Raw genomic sequence first — 19,039 nt, 5'->3', positions numbered from 1 at the left:
CTTGCTTTGAACCCTAGTTTCAACAAAAAATCTCCAAAACACTTGTTCCAGCAGCGAGGAGCTTGCTTAAGACCATAAAGACTGCGCTTGAGTCTACACACATTACTTGTCTCCCATCATTATAACCTTCAGGTTGTTGCATATAGATGGTTTCTTCTAGATCACCATATAAAAATGCTGTAGAGATATCAAATTGGGTCAAATGCAGTTTCTCACTTGCTGCAATACTGATTATCGAGCGTATTGTTCCTAACTTGGTTACCAGACTGAAGGTTTGATTTTAATCAAAACCATGACCTTGACTGAATCCTTTAATTACAATTCTCGCTTTATACTTGTCAATACTACCATCTGGATTCTTCTTGATACAATACACCCACTTACAAGGTATAGCTTTCGATCCTTTAGGTAATGGCTGTATAATCCATGTACAATTTTCTTTTAAGGAATTCATTTCAGAGTCCATGGCTTTCTTCCAAAATGTACTGTCTGTACAATGGACTGCATCTTGATAAGTTTCTGGTTCATTTGCATCAGCCATGAAGACATCTGCCAACATAATGTAGTCGTCAAACCTTTCAGGCTTTTTCAACTCATTTCTGTTCCTGAGCTGTCTGATGTTTGTTTCAGCCTCTTCATCTTCATTTTCATCTTCTGAGCTACAGCTATCTTTCTCTGATTCATCATCATGGGTATACTTTCCCTCATTTGAAAGTTCTTCATTTTGATCATTTCTTTCAATTGGAAGTGTCATTGTATTTTCAATCTGTAAGGGCTTCTCTTGAAATAACACATCACGACAGCAAATTACTGTCTGCCTTTCTTTGATATAGATGTGATACCTTTCATCTCCATCGTATCCAATAAGATAACCCTTTGCTGCTTTCTTATCCATCTTCTTCCTCCTTTGAGTACGGATATGAGCATACATGTTTGTTATATGATATGTAAATTAATATGTAACATTGCAAACACCATATTCACAAAAACCTGCAAAAACCCAGGTTTTTTCCAACCCTGCTTTGCAAGCAAACAACTTGGAAAGTTTTATTTGTTTTTCGTTTTAGCAGAGAGGCTCAAAATTAGCTATCGACTCACATTTGCACCTTGAAGTTGGAAGCAGTGCTTAACACATTGGCTTGGGGCCTCGAGTGTGGAAGGGGCCCTCGAGGGAAAAGGTTTACAATTAACATTTTTAACCTGCTCAAAAATTTCCAGAATAATGGATGTAAATTGGTAGGCAGGCATTTCTAGTCAGGTAGGGGATAGAAGAGGTGTTAGGCACTAGAACATGGTCTCCAAAACTTTTTGTTCCATCGCCCCCCAACTTGAGTAAGCCCATAGGAACCTATGTTGAATAAGTAGGTTCTATCGCCCCCTTGGACCATTCCATCGCCCACCAGGGGGTGATATTGCCCACTTTGGGAAACACTGCACTGGAATGAAGCTAGCACAACTAAGACACGCTGTGAATGACAGACCAGCTTAGAGAGCCATGATCTATAGAGTCACCAAGAGTCGAAATCGACTCGATGGTTCCTAACAACAACAACAGGGGTCTCCAAAAATCACTTTGTGGACTGTGAAACTTAAGACAGCCCTGCTTGAAAAACCAACTTCAGCCGACCACCACCGCCATGCTGTCAGTGAGGATCGAACCTGGGTCTTCACGATGCAAGTTCATCACAATGCTCCACAGCCTCACATAATGGTAGGGGGTGGGCCTGCAAAACCAAGTTAAGCCCTCCTGAAAAAAACCCCAGTTACAGCTCTGATACAAGATATGATGAAAATGCCTTCAACTCAAAGATTTTGTTAGTTCAATGAGATCTTTTGCACGTGCCTGGCATGCCATCCAGGGCCAGATTAACCATTAAGCAAAATAAGCACATGCTTAGGGCATCAGGGAAAAGGAGCACCATAACAAGTGATCAAATAGTCCTTTTTCTTTTTAATGTAAATTTTTTTTCCCAACATGAACCATCCAGCATAAAATCCTAAAATCTCAAGAACGCTTGATTACACAGTTGAAGATCTTTATTGAAAAGTTGACCAGGGTTGCAACTGAAGGAGGGAAGAGGGGTGAGGGTCTGGTGCCCAACGAACTGGACCTGAAGGAACACTGAGTTCACTCTTTTTTAAATAAAAATTATGGGGATGGGGTGTCAAAATGGGTACAGACCCTCAAGCAAATGAGTAAATTTTTGTTTCTAGTTGCAACCTTGAGAAACAAAAATACAAAAGCAGAGAAACTTTAAGCAATAAATGCAGTTAATTGCTAGCAAGAACTTGCATCAATGTTCAGGTTTTTGGATTGTGATTTTGCTCAATTTCCATTATAATCACCAAACTGTCTGAACAGCATCATAGTCCGTCTCCCCTCTCGGGCAAAACAAATATTTTGAGGCCCCCCCCCCTTCCCAGCTATAAATACCTGCCTACCAATTTGCAGCTGACTCTCTTCAAAGTTTTAACCAGATCAAATTGTCATTAGGCCTCCTCGGCACTTGAGGCTCTCTCGCATCATAGGACCGGGGCAAAATGATTTTTTTTTTAACCCCATCCCCCACCTAAAAATCATTTGATCATTTTTGTATCACCACAGCCAATTTCTGCACACGAGGGCTAATTAGACCTTACAATTTATTGCCAATTCCGAATGGCAGGCTTGTTTTTTATACTCATCTAGAGGTTGGTGCGCTAACCCCTCGATGAGGACTCCCTGCGGTAGTAATTTTTTCCACGGTCATGTTGCCGTTTTTGTTGTACCCCTGTATCAGGAAAGTTTTCTGACAAGGACAAAACGGGTATCAAACTCGCAACACCTCTAAACATCCTTTGGTACTTTAGATGAGTATCTTACCAACCTGGGCTACTGTGCCCCCCACCTAAAAATACCTGCTTACCAATTTGCTTACTTACTATTGAAAATTGTAAACATATCTAATTGTCACGAGGCCCCGGGCCATGCATTATGGTTAAAAGTAAATGGGACGGGGCACCAGAATTACTTGAGTGCTTGGGGCCTTCACGTTGGTTAATCTGGCCCTGATGCCATCAATGATTCACCTTCAGAAGCATAGCAAGGTAAATAACCTAATGGCACCTCCAGGAATAAAGTAGTGGCTATATTGAGGAAAGTAAAATATTTTTCCCAAAAAGAAAGAGACACATATTCATTAAAAGTACATTCATTACTTAATGAGTTGTAGGCTTTTTTTATCATTTTCTCATCATTTGATCTGTAGGCATTTTTAGAAGAAAATACCTACTATTTCACCTAATCGTCCCATGACACATTGTTCTTCAATCTAAGAGCCAAAATCTAATAAACTTGAAAACCTCTGCTTCAGATGAGTTTATATACTGAACTGAATATTAAAAAAAAGCTTTCACCAAATTATGACCAGTATAAATTGTCTTTCCTAGACACTCACACCACTTTAACTAGATAAAACCCTCTTTTATTTCCTATTTTTCTAGAGGTGGACAGTGGCATCTGAGCCGGGGCCCGCTTGAGCACCCATAGTGTTTTGTAGCACAAAACAGAGCACCCACAGATTAATTTGATTCCAAAATAAAAGTCTCATATAGATTTCTGATTTTTTTTTGCAAACATCAAACACGGAAAAAAAAAAATCGAAAGTTGCCTGTTTTCTCTTTATACATCTTGAATCTTGCTGGAACTAACGTATCTAGTGGTTATTCATATGGCCTCAAGCACTATGATGGGTGTTTTTGTAAAGCTCACATTTTTTTTCAATTCTGTCCACGCAGGTGTCCTTCCTTTGCCTCAGGATAAACGTGTTTTACAATAAATGAAATTCCGCACAGATGGGGTGATCTACACATATTTCAGAGTTGACAAAATGAATACTTGAAGCGAGCAAAATAATTTTTTAAGGAAAATTTGTAGAAAAAAGGCTTACTCTAGGCTAGTATCTGCCCCAGACATTTTTTGCCGTACCATTCTCCTTCTGAAAAAAAATTCCATACTGATCACTTCAGGAAATACCACTTTATGCCACTACGCATGGACTCATCCGGGCATGCCCCCATCCTGGAGCTGGGACCTTTTCATGAGCTGCATGTATGGTTAATTTTTAGCGTGAAAAACAAAATAATGACAATCCTTCCATGCCCCAGGGCTAATTAGGCCCTGTCAACCCCACACTTGTGAGGGGCTATTTCCTCAAGGAAAAAGGTGGTCTCACAAAAATGAAATCTGGAAATTTTTGAGAGTAAGCATGTCAATTTGCCCAATAGGGCCTCTGGAAAATCACAGCCCAGGGCTTATGGTACTCTTAAGATGACCTTGCTTTAGGCAAATAGTAATTACATAGATTCAAAAAAGATATAATTGTAGAAAGGTTTATCAATGTATCCAGTGTTGTTGTAGCGAGGTACCCCTAAACTAATAAAAGGGCTAGTGCACATCACACCACAAAATTTTCATTTTTTAATAGCTAATGTTGAATTATAAAAGCAAATTAAACGCAACTTATTAATGAGAAAAAAAAAAATTTTATTGGGTACTGGAGCTGAAGAGAGTAAATGGAACATTGTGTGATGCGTATTGCGTTAAATATTGGAACTTTCATACATTCCACTTTTTTATTGATTTTTAGGGAATGTATAGATGATGAGAGATATATATATTATATTTTAACAGATATAAACAGAGATGGCTCTTGGGCTGTGCCACACATGTGGCCGCACAGGGCACCGCTATGGGGGAAATACTAGATCAAGAGTAAAGGGAAAAATAATTGCAGAAAAGTTTCTTCTGGAAGAGGAAGAAACACCCACACACACAGTCATTTTTTATCCAATCCATTGCTTAGTGTTCCAAAAAAAAAATATCAGTCAATGCAAATTATCTTATCCATTACTTGCTCAGGATGAGAAATTGGATGGAATGTGAAAACCTGGAACTTAGCAATTCTATAGCAAAATTTTTTCCAGATTCTTCTGCTGTTACACACATTAATTTTTCAGAAGTGACTTCTTCCCAAAATCTTTGAAAAAGAGATGTATACACAAATTCTTATTTTAATCCTAACAACAAATTTTCAGTTGAATGTCCAAAAAAAGGTAAAACATTTCTCTTTTCTCAATCTCATTATTCATCTAGTACCGATATCTGAAATTTTTTGTAACATGAAAAATAATTCATGCATAAAAACATTTAGAATACAGAATTTGAAAGCTCAAAAATTTTAGATTGCAGCCCCAGTGGTTCAGTCCCTGATAAGGCCATGTGTTTGCTTACTATTAAATGAATTATATCTGAAAATCCCTAGGTTTAGGCTGATTACAGCTAGTGTTATTAATATTCGACCACCTATATACCAAAGCAAACCAAATTGACACTGATGTTCCCAAAGATAAAAACAGGGAAACAACTAGGGAAAAGAAGGGAAGGAGGGTCTGATGCACTGGGCGCTGAATCAACAAGGGCACCATGTTTACTCTTTATTCATTCAAAATTGCATGGGGACGACAAACTCAGTTTTTGTTTCTAGTTGCTGCCCTGGATAAAAATATCTCTTTCATATTTCTGATAAAAGAAATAATACAATAATGTATTGGTTTGAATATGCAAATATTGAAATTAAAATCTTTGGTTTTATTATTCAAGTGAGGCTGATGCCCGGGTACCAGATACATTTGTCAAATTAATCAAAATGTAATTCACTTTCACACTTGACAGTCTGCTCAAATAGCCTATTTTTGGCTGACTTGTCTACAGTCTCATCACTGAATGAATGAATGCCAGAACTTTGCCACTGGACTTATCCCGTTGCCTCATCGGTATTGCATCATACAGTCTCATCACTGTAAACAAGGTTTTAATTTTCGTACACTGTTCCGAGAAACTGTCAACATGAAAATAATTATTGAGAAAACCGTTCTGAAAATATGGTGAATTTCGAAATTGGCTAGTAATTTAATTTTTGAAATAATGCTCAAGATTATGCTTTTCACTTTGCTTTGAAATGTGATTGCCACCAGTATAATTTCTTCAATGGTTTGCCTTGGACAGATCATACCAGATCTCTTAGGCTCAACATAAGCGGACCATGTATGTGTTTATGTATGTTTTGTATGTCCTATAATTACTCTCTGGTGTATTTATGCATATGTGTGTGTAATGTTAATGTTAATAAATTTCAATTTCATGAAAAAAGAACATTTTGTATAAATTTTAAGATTCATATTTTTTAAATATTTTTATACGTTTTGCTTGTAACAAGAACATGATTATTCAATGGTTCCAACCAGGGTCCAAACTAGAGCCTTTGTCAGCCAGGACAAGCAAACATTTCAGCACCCCTGCATAATGTAGAAGGAGCAGTTTGAGGGTGAATTCAAGTCCCTTCTGGCTCAATGCATGGGGCACCAGAACCACCTGCTCCTTCCTAATTGTGGCCCTGATTCCAACAATGAATAATTGAAAATTATTATTTGAAAACATAATTTTTGATCATACACATCGTGTGTGACCGAACCTATCAGCACGATTCTGAAATAATGTAATAATAAGTGTAATAAAATGAGTTCTTTCTAAAAAATGTTTTTTCCTTCAACATTCTGATTTTCTACTCCATTGCACATACTAGATTAACAATTTTCACCAAATATTGCTAAGAAAAGCCAATCAAATGTTCACTACAACTGTCAAAGTAATTTTGTTGCAACTAAAAGAGTTCACAAGTTGTAGAGCAACTATATCAATTTTTTGGAAAGGTCACAAAGTTTTTTTCGCAGGGCCAGAAAAAAATCCCAAGCCCAGAACGACTATGCAGTATGTTCAAACATCTTAATTTGACCCCGAGAACCTTGGAGTAGGCATTTTTGAGTTAATTAGTTTTTAAAAAATTCAACTCCAAAAGGAAAAAAATGTGATATGGCTCATCTACAAAAGCTTTAATGCAGATAAAGTTGAAATAAATAGAGAAATAATTCTAGACCAAGAAAACGGTACAAGTACTAAGTGGGACGTATGGTCAAGCTATTTTATTGGGTAAACGATGGTGCATAGCTTTGGACGCAATATCTATTTTTATTATAACAAATATGTTTTCAATTTTTGATATCCTTTAAAAGGGGGCACCCCTCCTCCCAGGGCTATGGTGTGCTTTCCCTGGGCAGACTTTTCCTTGGGGCCCATCTTGAAAGGGTTATTATTATGGAAAACAAATATAAACTTTTCTGGAGCCCCTATTTAGCTTAGGGCCCTGGTTATCCCAGCCTATCTGCGGCCGTACACCAGTGTGAGCACCCATGTGTCAAAAATGCTTCCGAAGCCCCTGGAAGTGCTTCATAACAAAATGGTGAGGAAACAGGATTATCACCATCTTCCCACTAAACAGACAAAACACTCACATCCATCAAAAAATACTTTCCATTTCAACAGGTTTTTTTTTCTTTCTTTCTTTTCTTTTTTTGCTAAAAACAGACTAAATCTGTTTCCCCATATTAAACAGTGTCTGTTTTAGAGAGTTGTCTCTTAATTGAAGTACTGATCATCATCAAGACAATCTGTAGACTCTTTTTTGAATCGATTTCCATTTTATTAAGAGTGTCTTGGACAGATTCTACTTGTACATTTGTTTGTTTCTTTTTTTTTATTTTAATCAAAAGTTTCAGGTTACTTTATAGCTTTATATTTCAAGTATATTAAGTACTATGTGTTGAACACTTTGATAAAATAGTTACAAAAAAAAGCACTTACTAGATATTCAGTAAGCAAAGATGTTTTCAGTTGCAAAGAAACTTCTATTCTTGCAACTTTTCGGCTGTCAAGAAATGGTGAAGCTATGCAATTAATAGCCAGACATCTTGCAGTAGTACAATTCTAAAAAGAAAAATCCATTATAATGCCTCTATTTTTATTAATTATATCAGGTACAGAATAAGAAATGAATTTATTAACAGGAATTTTCTGAGAAAAAAAGTTTCTCCTTTTATCATGAAACAATTTATTTCTAGAATATATTTTATATATATAACTTTTATACAAATTAATGTTATGAATTTTTTTTTAATGTTTTTTCTTCTTTTCAGGAGGAAAAAGACATTCTAAAACTATAAATTCTCTCAAAACACATAAAAAAATACTCTTATTAAACTATTTCATTCAGTTATATATATTTTGTGACTAGCGGTACTCATGATTATGCTGATCTGGCTCCTTGAATAATGTTTCTTAGAAACAAGCTACTATGAAGGTTGATCAATTAAAATTTAATAACAGATGTAAAATGTTAAAAACTAGAACCAATAACATATTAGCCATTAAATGTTACTAGCAGCTTACTAAAAACATAAGTTTACTTCTCACAAAGGATTAGAAAATGTTCTGCCTACAATATCAGTGTGGAGACCTGGAGACCGGTTTTTATAGTGTCAAAAAAACAAAAACATTAATAATTGTCCCGGTTCTGTAAACCCCACTCTTATGGGGGGCCATGTCCCATATTGCTGCTCTAATGAAATGTTTTGTCCACCAAGAATTTGGCCAAACACTTTTCCTAATGCACCCCGGCTTACTGTGTGGCACAGTGGTAAGATGCTTGTCTTCCACTGTGAAGGTTACCGTCAAGGTCCATGGGTTCGAATATGGGCATGAACATCAGAAACAAGTTCTTTGCTTACTGAACCTGGGGCGATCACCGATAGATGGTGTCTCCATTTCCCACCCAACTCCATTGGCTGGAAATTGACATATGGCAATATATGACCAGAGTTGGTGTTGGTTTGCAGTAAAGTAAATGACTTTTTGATTTTGAAAAGGTTTTCTCTCCAGCAAGCGTTTTCAAACGGATAAAGAATTGAAAAAAGAATGTCAAAAAATTATCATCCTACCTACATCAGGTTACAAAACATTGCTTTGACAGTCATGGGTCTTTTAAAAACTAGGGTGGGGGGGGGGGGAAGAGCAGGTGGGTCTAGTGCCCTCCACCAGGCTCTGGATTAGAGGAGGCACCGAGAACTCACCTTTTATAACTACTGCTTCTACATTATACGGGTGCTGAGCACACACATACAAACACACTTAAGTTTCACCAACACAAATCTGACATAGCTCCAACATTCAGGTGTGAAAATATGCGGCAGTTAAATGGCAAGCAAACACAAGCTTTCAATCAAACTACATCACGACCTTGACGTTCACCTGTGAATCGAATGGTAATTTCAAAAATCTCCTGGACTAGCAGGAGAGATGACATGATTGAAGGGAACAGTTACCTTGCTTCCCACTGCGATTGTCTCTGTCCAGAGTTCCAGTGTTAGAATGAAAAAATGTTACAATCATACTTGATTCTAGATTGCAGGTAACGTTCATATCAGAAGCATGTTCACGGAAGCTTGGCTTAAAGTTTGTATCACGGAAATGCATTCCAGTCAATGATTTGGCGACATCTGAATCAATACCTATGGTAGGATGTGTCAGGTTGAGCATCACTTCCAGAACTGATTGTCGATGTGAAACAAATCTAGAGGATCACTTCCTGAAGAAATTGAGAAGGACCCACCCATCAGATTTCATTCATCTTAAGAATCGCGGTTTGCTAGTGGGATTGAATCTAGCTGACCCATGTTGCGCGACTCCAGTGGAGATTGATTTGCTAATCGGATCGGACTATTTTTTCTCCAGAATTCTTCTGCATCAAGTGCTGAATGCAAAGAATGAGCCCATCAAACAACATTCGAAGTTGGGATGGATTGTGATTGGAAGTATCCTGACAGATTCTTCTATGACTAGTCTTCCATTGTTCAAGGACTGCGCTGTGGTGGTAGACACTCGCGACAAAACCAGGGACATTTTGGAGTCCCAAAAACGAGATGAAGATAATGTTACAGATACAATGTTGTCAGCACCGGCTCAAGAAACCAATGTTCCAGATCTGAACAGGGAATTGGGAAGCACCGTGTCATCTGCCAGTTCCGGTACCTAACCCAAACAGAAGGCCAAGTCAGACGACTATGGCAGCAACAATGATTTTGATATCCACAACAAAGAACTCGCAAAGAAGATCATCCCGCTGGTTGAGAGCTACTTTACCTACTTCAACATCATGAAGCAGAACTTCCTTCTGAAACACATCCAGAAGAACCAAGGACTGAACAGTTGCCCAATAGTGTCTCAGTAACTCAAACAAATTCCAAGGCAACTGAGAAGGTACTGAAGTGAACTGGATCGAGCCCATACTGGCTTTCCAGAAGTCCAGCTGTGCCGAAATAATCCTTGTCTTCAACATCCCTGCTGAGGAAGTGATACCTGAGTCTGTGTTGCAGCTGATGCCAAGGCATGGCGAAGTCATCGAAGTGACAATCGTCAAAGCGGAATCCAAGATAGCTGATGTCTGCATGAAATGCTGCCTTTACGTCAAAGGGATCTTGTGAAGATGTTCATCCTTGTCAAATGCAAGACTTACGAATCTGCCCAGAAAGCAATTGGTGAAGAAGACAGTGATGTAGTGGCACCTCTTCTCTTGAACATGTGCAATACCAAATGTGGCTAGTCCATGTCTGAGAGCAAAGCCTTCCAGCTCAAGAAAATGAACTTAAAATGATATGATGATGGACATCCTGTCCTGATATGAGGAGATCGGCATCAAACCAGTTCTAGCACAATCAGGAATTGTCCAAACAATCAGACCAGCAAATTTATTCACGTCAATCTGCCAAAGGGGTCAACAAAGCTCCAAACCAACCATAGAAAAGCGGGTTTCCCCTCCAATCAATCGAGAAAGCCAGCTGGCTAAGTCTTCGATTCCCATAACGATTCCCAGGCACCAGAGCAGGGAAAGGTCATCCTTTCCCAGGGAGAAGATAAATATAACCACTACCATGCTGACCAGGGATCACACTTGAGTTAGTTAATTAGTATTTTTAGTTAATAAACACTTAGTATTTATTAATTAGTTAATAAACAATTGAGTTAGTTTATTTCAACTTCCGGTTGCTCAGTGGGAAAAAAAGTCTGTGCGAGTCAATCTTCAAGGTCAGAATTTCTGACTCAAACAGACTGTTAGTATTTTTTCAAGTTAAAACTTGGTAATCAATCTAAGTAGGATCCCAATCAGCATGATAGCTGTCATATTTATCGTCTGAAGATGGCACCCATTGTGTATCCAAATGCTTTATGAATTTCTAGGTTAGGATTTGGTTTTTTTCTCTTATTCGTTTCATTCTTTGGTTCTTTTTGTGATTATATCAGGCAAAGGATAATTTACTGTTTCATGGTCTGAAATACACCCTATACAGGAGCAGCTCTATAAGGCTATAAGGTCCCCAAGGGCACCACAATAGGGGGATGCAAAATCATAGTTAAATAAAAAAATAATTGCAAGAAAATTTAGAAAAAAAAATTTGTCTGTAAAATTCACATTATGAACTGAAGCAAATGTGCATTAGATGAAATGATTTGTATAGAAAACTAATTTTTGATGCATTTCATCCAGCTGCAAACACAGCCGTAAGTTTTTGTGGTTATTTTATTGGTGTGATTTATATTCCAGAGGAAAAAAGTGCCTCGAGCTGGTGAAAATTCAGTTTTCAGTCACCATTGACCCTATGGATTTATTTAACTAAAAATGAACATCCTGCACAGTGCCTGCTTATGCAGGACCTGATTTTTGCATGGCAACAGGGACACTTGAGGAGGGCCCCCATGTTTTAGGGGGGGGCATATTTTTAATTAATTTATTATATATATTTTTACTCATTGTTTTTGGTTATAAAAAAAATTTGATCAAAAAATATCCTTAAATCACATTTATAATCTTTCTAAAGTACCCATAATTAGCAAATGTCATCAAACATTGATTTCCACAAATAGATATTGCTAAATCTTGTAACACAGCGTGAGAATTCTTGTAAAATATCAAACTTTTCTGCAGAAAGATTCTTCTTATTTAAAAAAAGGGATAAAATCATCAGTTTGCACAAATCTTGAACAAGAAAAAGTGGCATCTTTAGCTTTATTGTGCATTGAAGCTGAAACAACTAAAAAATTGAATTTTGACAGACTTTTGGTAATATGAGGGTGCAGAAAAAAATATTTTAAGATATTTAGTGAAGAATTTATATTAAATTTTCATTCAAAATTTTGTATCCTGTTGCAATGTCATTTCACAATACATCTTTAGCGTAAAATCATTCACAATACATCTTTACCATAGTCTGGGGCGCAATACCAGCCTTGCCCAGGGCTCATCAAGTAAAAAAGTCGGGGCCTTCTACTTAAGTTTCCCGACTTAGAGCAGACCTTTAATTAAAAAAGGGTCCTATGAAAGCAGGTAAATCCGATGAACAAGAAAATTATTTTACTTGATATTCAATTGATTCATACACCTGCCACTTTCACTTCCAATTTGGACAATGGATAATTGCACTTCAAACAATTTACATGCCTCTGATACTCTAAAATACATTCGGCACACACACATATACATGCAACATTATCCAGCATACACCAATGCGTTTGAAATTCCTAAGTGGTAGTGGTAGTTCCAAAATTTTTTCGGTTCACAGAGCCCTTTACATGAACATCTGCAATCTAGTAGTATGCAGGACCATATTTATGTTTTTGCCGCCCCCTCCCATTTCAGTCTAATTTTTATAGCCCCCCCTCTTCCACCCCTCCCATGTCATTATTAATAAATCACAGACAAACGAAAAACAAAAAAGTGGTACTGTATATAGTTGCGCATAAATTTTACTTTTTTGTCCTGTATTCGTATCCTATTCTGATCCATAATGATTGCCATATAACGTGGGGGGGGGGGGGTGTGTGTGTGCTCAACCTCCGGCCCACTGGTATCTACACGTGGCATGGGCGGAGATAGAGGGGGCGAGGAGGCATTTCCCCCCCCCCAGCATCAAAGGTGGAGTCGATTGATCTAATGTATATATAAATTGACATCATCATCGTGCCCCCCCCAGACTTCCAAGTCCATCTCCGTCTATGACACATCAATGAAAAACACTGATAAATTTAATTCAAATGTATGGTGCATACTTTCTGCGTACTTGGTTATAGTCTAGCTAAAAAGATCAATAACGCATTACATAATATCTATACATACAGTCGAATCCCGTTTTAACAAATACCAATATAGCAAAAATCTTGTTTTAACGAACACTTTTCTAATCCCTCCAGATAAGTTTACATAGGAATAATGCAAAAACCTGGAATCCCTTTATAACGAAATTTCGTTGTAACGAAGTGATTTTTTCGGTCTCTTGGAGTTTGTTATAATGAGATTTGACTGTATTATCTTTAACCGCACGTCCTAAAGTGTATTTTGAAATAATGAAATACTTTTTCAAAATTGTTTCATGGACCGATTAAAATTCTAGATGGGGCCCGCCAGTGGTTTGTGCATTTGTGTGATTTAAATGCTTGTATTACTTGAATATACAGAGTGTCTCGCTCTGTATATACTGTATACAGTCAAACCTCGTTAATGAGTCACTCTTGGGAGAGCAAAAATATGACTTAGTAAGCGGAGTAAGCCATAGCTGTGCCAATTCCAATTGGGAGTTCCAAAAAGTGACCCGGTAAGCAGAGTGACGTGTTAACTGGGTGATGCACTAACAAGGTTTGTGTATATGCCCGACAGTTTTCTAAATGGGAATAGAGAGTGAACTGTGACAGATACTAGTCATTCTTGTGGAATGTAAATGTGTGAAGTCAGGAATTTTAGCTATGTCATTCATGTTTCAAGAGATTGTATAGTTATTAAAATAAAAAAATTAATTTTTTATATGGACACCCAACTTCCCAGTTAGGGAGTTGTTGCCCCGTCTCTTCTGATGCCAACAAAGAAATTTCCACATTTCTAAGGCAGAGATATAGAGTATATGAAATCAAAAATCAGAGAAAAGTTGGAAAAGAAACATTGTTCGTTAGTTTTTACTGTGTTTTTCCCCCAAATTTCCTCCGATTTTCGAATTTAAATATCTCAGTGAATACTTAGAAACAAGAAAATCCTTATTAATTAAACTGCTTTTGTTCCTTCCATTTTTCTTTTCCCTATGCTACTTCTATATTGAAACTACATAATAAATAAATATAATAATACAAAGATTATGTGTGTGTGTGTGTAAAAAATTCTTTGAAAAGTTAATTTAGTATTTAAAAGGTTAGAATAACACATATTTTATTTATTTTCTCCTGTTATACAGAAATCAATTTTTATGAAAATTTTTACATTATATTAAAAAATGAGCCACATTTAAAGTCAATGACCAAAAATGCATCACAAAACTTCATGGTTTCCAAAACTTTGCATGTTCATCACAGTTTCTAGACAATTTTCCAAAATTTAAATTCTACAAGTCTGAACAATAAAATTTATTATATTAAATTGATTCTAAATGCAAATTTAAATGGGATTTACTGAGTGGTAATTAATTTTTTTCATTAGAATTAAAAACAAAATGAGCAATAACTAATATATATTTTATTGTGGTCTTTTGTTTCTATATTTAATTGTGCATATTTTTTTATTGTGGTACATGTAGTTTAATACAATACCGCATTTCTTGGAATAATCACCACATGACCATATGTGTCACTGTATCGGGAAAAAAAGAACCATCCATATATGACATTTTGTTTATGAACTTAACATTTGGCCCCGCCGCACATTTCTGATATAAAATTTATTAAATGCTTATTTTTAATTTCGGAAATACTTACTAAATACTCATTAATGCTTGTCAAATGCTAGACCCAATTTTAAAAATGCTACTAGATTAATTGACAGTTGAATATCATGTGATTCAATAGGCCAATCTCTTGGAAATTGTGTTTTTTGAAATGAAAATTAACATACTTGTCTCATTTCTCTCAGTGTAAGCACCACCAGTCTCTAAATTCATGTTTTTCAAAACGTAGACAACATGATGCTCGTTCCATGAAATAAGGGGATTAATATAACATAACAATTAAAATACTGTGTATATGTAAAAGGCACTATGTCCATTTTTGTCAATATTGATATAACGCTATTAATTTGTTATAGTTTTGTTGCACTATACACATACGTATAGAACAAGTCCTATTTCAATAAATAACAGAGATATTCACTTTCAAAACACTTTGAACCACTCTTGTAAAATTTCTCTATTTGCATATGTGGTGCAAATTATCTCTGATATACAGAAATAGTTCAAACTGCAAATGTAAAATGTAAACTGTTCACCTGTCGTGTCTGTTACTCATCTGAAAAGTAAGACAGGACCAGTGCCGTCTTAATGCATGGGCCCACCCAGGCACCTTAAGAAAAGAGGGGCCTCACAAAGATGAGAAGCGGTTAATATTTTCGAGAATTCGCCAGGTAGGGCCTCAAAAAAATCCTTTCACCCCCCCCCCCCCATGATGCTCTTAAGACAGCCCCAGACAGGACAATATAAAGAATGCAGAGAAAACACAATTTAATTGTTGTCCCCAGGATATGAGTCAACTCCATGTGGTTTTGCACCCAAAATGAAACTAAAATACATTAAATATTTCTTTTTCACTTTAATTTCTTAAACAAGCACTAGCTCAAACTTTTTTAATTAATCAATGTATCATTATAAAAAATATGAGTCTTATACGCCTTATTGAATACAAGTATTACAGAGGATTCTAAATTGCTTACGATTGAATTGTAGCGTTTATTCATGAATTATCATTAAAGAAAACTCTCACAAAATATTAAATGTATGAGCTTATCAGAAATGAGTAGCTATATTTGATATTTACTTACTTTGTTTTTGTAAGGAAAGTGTAAAATGAAGAGGAGCTTTTTTCTGTTTTGTTGGTAATCCTGCAAATCGTAATACTGCAATTAATAAAAATATGGGTTCTACCAAGCTCCACATTTGTCCCCCCACTTTTTTTCAGGAAAACGTCATATGAGGAAACGTCAAAGGGGAGATTTCCTTATAGGACCAGTAAACGGAATCACGTGACCCAGCCTACCATTTTGTACCATGATTTTTTTATATTCTAATTAGTGACTGTAGACGGATGTTGTTCTGAATTGACCAGCTACATCCCATTTTGGTTCCCAAACAAGTTTAAAAAAATTGTATTGTAATCAAATTCCTCCATTCGATGTATAGCCATTTAACACTATTTCTACGCTCCCTCCCCCACATGGTCAACCATAGCCCAAAGACTCTCACCAAAGCCCTGACAGGCGCCAATAAAAGCATCTTTGTTGCAGAAGATTCTTTTCATATGGCTGGCGTCGTTAGTGAGTAGAATGTTCTGTCTTTTTAATTTTCAAAGAGAGCCGAAATTGAGCTATTGAAATATCATTTGCGGTCAGCTGGGAAGGGTGCAGCAACCTCGTCACAAAAAGAACCCCCATTTCTGTTTTTTTTCCTGCCTACTGCAAAGAAGATAACCCCCGCCCTTCCATAGGCGGAAATAGACTTGGGAGTCTGGGAGGCACGATGATGATGTCAATACATATATAGATTAGATCAGTCGACTCTACCTTTGATGATGGGGGGCAATGCCCCCCACACCCTCCCGTATCTCTGCCTATGCGCCCTTCTTTAGGGGATGTCGGCTGAACTCTTGTCTTTTTTCCTACACCTTCAGTAATCTGAAACACATGCTGGATGCTTACTCACCCTCCCACCTCTACTTGTGACAATACTATTTGGGAACGCGGCACACTGTAAATAGGGAGGGGGTTAGAAAATCATATACGGCAGTCTGTGTGGATAAAACACCAAAAATAAACAATATAATTTAACAAATGACACATGACACTTCCCCACGTTTATGAAATGTGAATTTAAAAAAAATGTATTTCTCTCCCCTGTTTCTATACTCCAAAATTTGCCGCCCCTCTGAATTCGCCACCCTAGGTTGTAGCCCGCTTCGCCCCCCCTGTAAATACACTACTGGTAGCTTGTGATATCTCTGCTTATATATGATAACAATGTAACAATGAAAGCAATTGAATGAAATTATGAACATTTTTTGAACTTTCATTTTTTAGAAGATTAATTGTTATTTTTCTTTTCTATTTATTTTTTAATATTTTAATCTCATTTTTTTCAGTCACTTTGTTGGCCAATTTACTAGTTGTAGTCTTGTATTTTTATAAGTATAAGTGTATACTAAAATTTTGTTAAAAACTTGTCAACTGATTAAAAAATAAAAATTAATTAAATCAATTAAAGAGGAATTAATGTAGTTAATTTGAATAAAAACAAACTGAAAATAGAAACAAATTTAATTTGATTTTTAAAAATTTAAAGCACTTTCAATGAGTGCATAATTTTAAATTTGCACCTAAATCAGGAACACGAGAAAGGCACCTTTCCCGATTTTGCTCCTTCATTGACAAACACCTCACTACGCCACTGCCTTCTGCTGTTGTGTGTACATCCCTCTGAAGCTACAGTGGGATATTGCAAATTTTCACATATAACAAAGTTTTTCCATTTTACTGTGATTTTGTATTGCTTAGCTAAGTATCAAGAGGGTATGGATATAACAAAGTTCACACACGTATAATTAATATCTTCTGACTTTGTTATAAGCGGGTCAGACTGTACCAATAGTGCACCCAAAGTAAATATTTTCTTTCAGCTGTGCTTTGACTATTGATGTTCCACAGTAGCATGGACATGCCTAGATAATGACTTCTTAAAGTGAGGCAACGTTGTGTGTTGTTCAGAGTGTAAAATGCATGCCTTCCTGGGAACCTTTGAGTTCTCAAATCATGAAGTTTCCCCAGGGAGGCATGAGGACTTCCTCAAAACTTTCAATCATAGACACCGCCATCTAATTTCTGAATCATCCTTCCATGTATGGGTAAGTAGTTGCACATCAATGTGATTGTTGCCCTTCAGACAACGCCAGCATACTGTTATATTTGTATGGTGCCTAAACAAGTAGTGTTGAAGCCTGGAGTGCGCGCTGTGGGTGTTCAAGAATCCACAGAAATTTGTAGAGCTTGTCCAAATATCCCCAGAATTAATTCAGAAATTTAAATTTCTACATGAAATTAAAGACATTCATCCACAGGTTCGAAACACTGCTGATGCCCCTGGTTCAGATAGACTAAACATAAAAAACATATTATCATAATATGTGATCTAGAGAAGATCAAATATTTGTTCCATTATCACACTCACCAAAATGAAATCCTTCCTTTTCTGAGATGATACACTGTCACTATGTGAATTCTGTGTATGTGAATTTCTGTATATTTTGTATGACTCGGTGGATGAGCTGATTTCTGTAGGAACTCTCCTTAGTGTTCTGTTGCTTATTTTTTTTGTGACTAAATCTTCCTCACCAAAAATATCATCTTTTGATTTTTTGACATCCAACTCTAAAGGCTTCAAATCAATGGTAGAATCATTACATGTCGCAGGAATCGTCAAGGGTTTGCCACTGTCTGCCTGAAGGAAAACAAATTAAGATACAGTTCATGAAAATGAAAATACAATACCATAGCAAGAGAATCTTGAGTTTTGGATCACACTCGCCCCACCCAAAATACAAACAAAAAAAATTGTGGAAATGACTACTATGGATGGAGACACATGACTAAGCTAATGTGTTATAGGTTCCACCCTCCCTTCCCATGGAAAAATGCTGGCAATGGCCTTGAAACATGAATTGAATATAAATTTGTTTGAAAAAAAAGTGAACTTTCAGCATCAGTGGCCTTTCCTAGTGAGTCTCAACAAATGCATTAGCATTCATGATAGAAAGAATTTTCTTGATAGGCATTAAACTGCTAAATGTTTGAACAAAAGCATACTTTATTTCTATTTTATGTTGACTAGACTTGTGTCACTAATTACATTTAAGTCAGCATATTTATGAAGTCTCTCGCAAAAAGCTGATCATTTAAGTCTGTGTAAATTTATTACATTCTACTTGGGAAAAAAATTCATTTTTTTTGTGCCCTTCAATTGTCAAAGTATGTTTGATGATGTTTTAAGGTTTAAAAATATTTATAAAATTTTATTGATACTGTCCATGCTGAGTTTTGAT

At 36.5% G+C, this 19,039-nt stretch overlaps 1 protein-coding gene across 1 annotated transcript in view; it reads right to left on the bottom strand.

Moving 5' to 3' along the window:
* Positions 1–19,039, bottom strand: part of LOC149085522 (integrin alpha-9-like) — a 166,884-nt gene that overhangs the window by 8,238 nt on the left and 139,607 nt on the right. Inside the window, exons 23-24 of the mRNA XM_089233577.1 lie at positions 18,169–18,438; positions 7,739–7,861 (exon numbers count right to left, since the gene is read on the bottom strand). Coding sequence (XP_089089703.1) covers positions 7,739–7,861; positions 18,169–18,438 — 393 coding nt within the window. The remainder of the gene's footprint in view (positions 1–7,738; positions 7,862–18,168; positions 18,439–19,039) is intronic.

The sequence above is a fragment of the Pholcus phalangioides genome, unplaced genomic scaffold (genome assembly GCF_987345545.1).
Source record: "Pholcus phalangioides strain wild (caught in Gottingen) unplaced genomic scaffold, Ppha-v1.0 ptg000007l_1, whole genome shotgun sequence".
Lineage (NCBI taxonomy): Eukaryota > Metazoa > Arthropoda > Arachnida > Araneae > Pholcidae > Pholcus > Pholcus phalangioides.
Note: the sequence above shows the minus strand (reverse complement) of the source record. Positions and strands in the feature narration are given on the sequence as shown.